The sequence below is a fragment of the Perkinsus marinus genome, assembly GCF_000006405.1.
Source record: "Perkinsus marinus ATCC 50983 genomic scaffold scf_1104296956068, whole genome shotgun sequence".
Classification (NCBI taxonomy): domain Eukaryota; phylum Perkinsozoa; order Perkinsida; family Perkinsidae; genus Perkinsus; species Perkinsus marinus.
Genome location: NW_003207580.1, coordinates 217 through 1,275, shown reverse-complemented (window position 1 = coordinate 1,275; position 1,059 = coordinate 217). Strand labels below are relative to the sequence as shown.

Sequence of the window (1,059 nt, the reverse complement as noted above, 5' to 3'; positions counted from 1 at the left end):
TTGCTACTTCCATGACAGACGTGAGATCAGTATTTCCACTGCTACTGCTGCAGCTGCCATCAGTTGTCGAGGCATCAGCAGTAGGTTGACCATTCACTGGCTTCGACGAGTTCTCCATCGCAGACTCCGCACTGGAGACCGATTTCGGATGAGAGTGATGATGGCCTGACGCATTGAGAGTTTCTAGACTGAATTATTCGCCCGTCAGATTGCCCATATTTCTCCAAGAGAACTACCCCGTGAAATGGTCACCTGATGAAGGCTTATAATCGATCTTCTTCTTCCAAGCCCCCATGAGGTTCTTAGCGGCCTTCTTGGCCCGTGGTGTTGTCTCATCAGCATTGGCCGCTTTGTTCAAGGCTTTACCTGATACCACAATCATCCCAGGCTGATCATCAAAATACACTTCTCCCGATTCTAATTCGCTCTAAAACGAGCCGATAAGGCAGATTGCCATATAAGACACATGACGGCATTACGAAGAGACTATCGTTTCTTGATAATACTGTCGAATTACTAGAGTCAACGTAGAGTGTAATACACAGAAACAACCTCCCTCGATTGAACCGCCATATAATGGTAAAGGCTTAATACTACCAATCATTGTCTCTTTCAAGAGCTGCTTGTCCATGTTGATGGAGCTGAGCGAATCAATGATAGCCATAAGGTCTCTATCAGGCTCAGAAAGACGTTTCTTGAGCGTCAATACTGTGGCCTTGTCATTCGTAGATACTGCCGACATGAGGAGGGAAAAGCAACCAAGGAGCACCCAAGACTGATCTCACTAGAAAGGCAACAACTGCTAGCTGATAACGCAACAGAGATTAACTTCGTTGTTGATTCGGCCTCCATCAGGAGAAACGGTTAGAGAGCCCCACCCAAATTGGTGACACAGGGCGCACATCGACGACACTGTTATGACGACCCCTGATTGTGATCAATTGAGGTGGTGACACTAGGCCGAAACTGCGGGTAGTAGCTCTTCGTCAACTCTAACGTGTTTCAACCTTCCTCGTTAACACAAGTAGTGTGGATTATCCTTGTTACACTCAGTGAATG

At 46.7% G+C, this 1,059-nt stretch overlaps 1 protein-coding gene across 1 annotated transcript; it reads right to left on the bottom strand.

The window, feature by feature from the left end:
- Window positions 1–232: 232 nt before the first annotated feature.
- On the bottom strand, window positions 233–742 carry Pmar_PMAR009112 (hypothetical protein; the record flags this gene model as incomplete). The annotated part of the gene is made up of 2 exons (XM_002775272.1): window positions 233–366; window positions 598–742. The coding sequence occupies 2 exons, from the start codon at window positions 740–742 to the stop codon at window positions 233–235; spliced, it is 279 nt and encodes a 92-aa protein (XP_002775318.1).
- Between the last annotated feature and the right edge of the window lie 317 nt (window positions 743–1,059).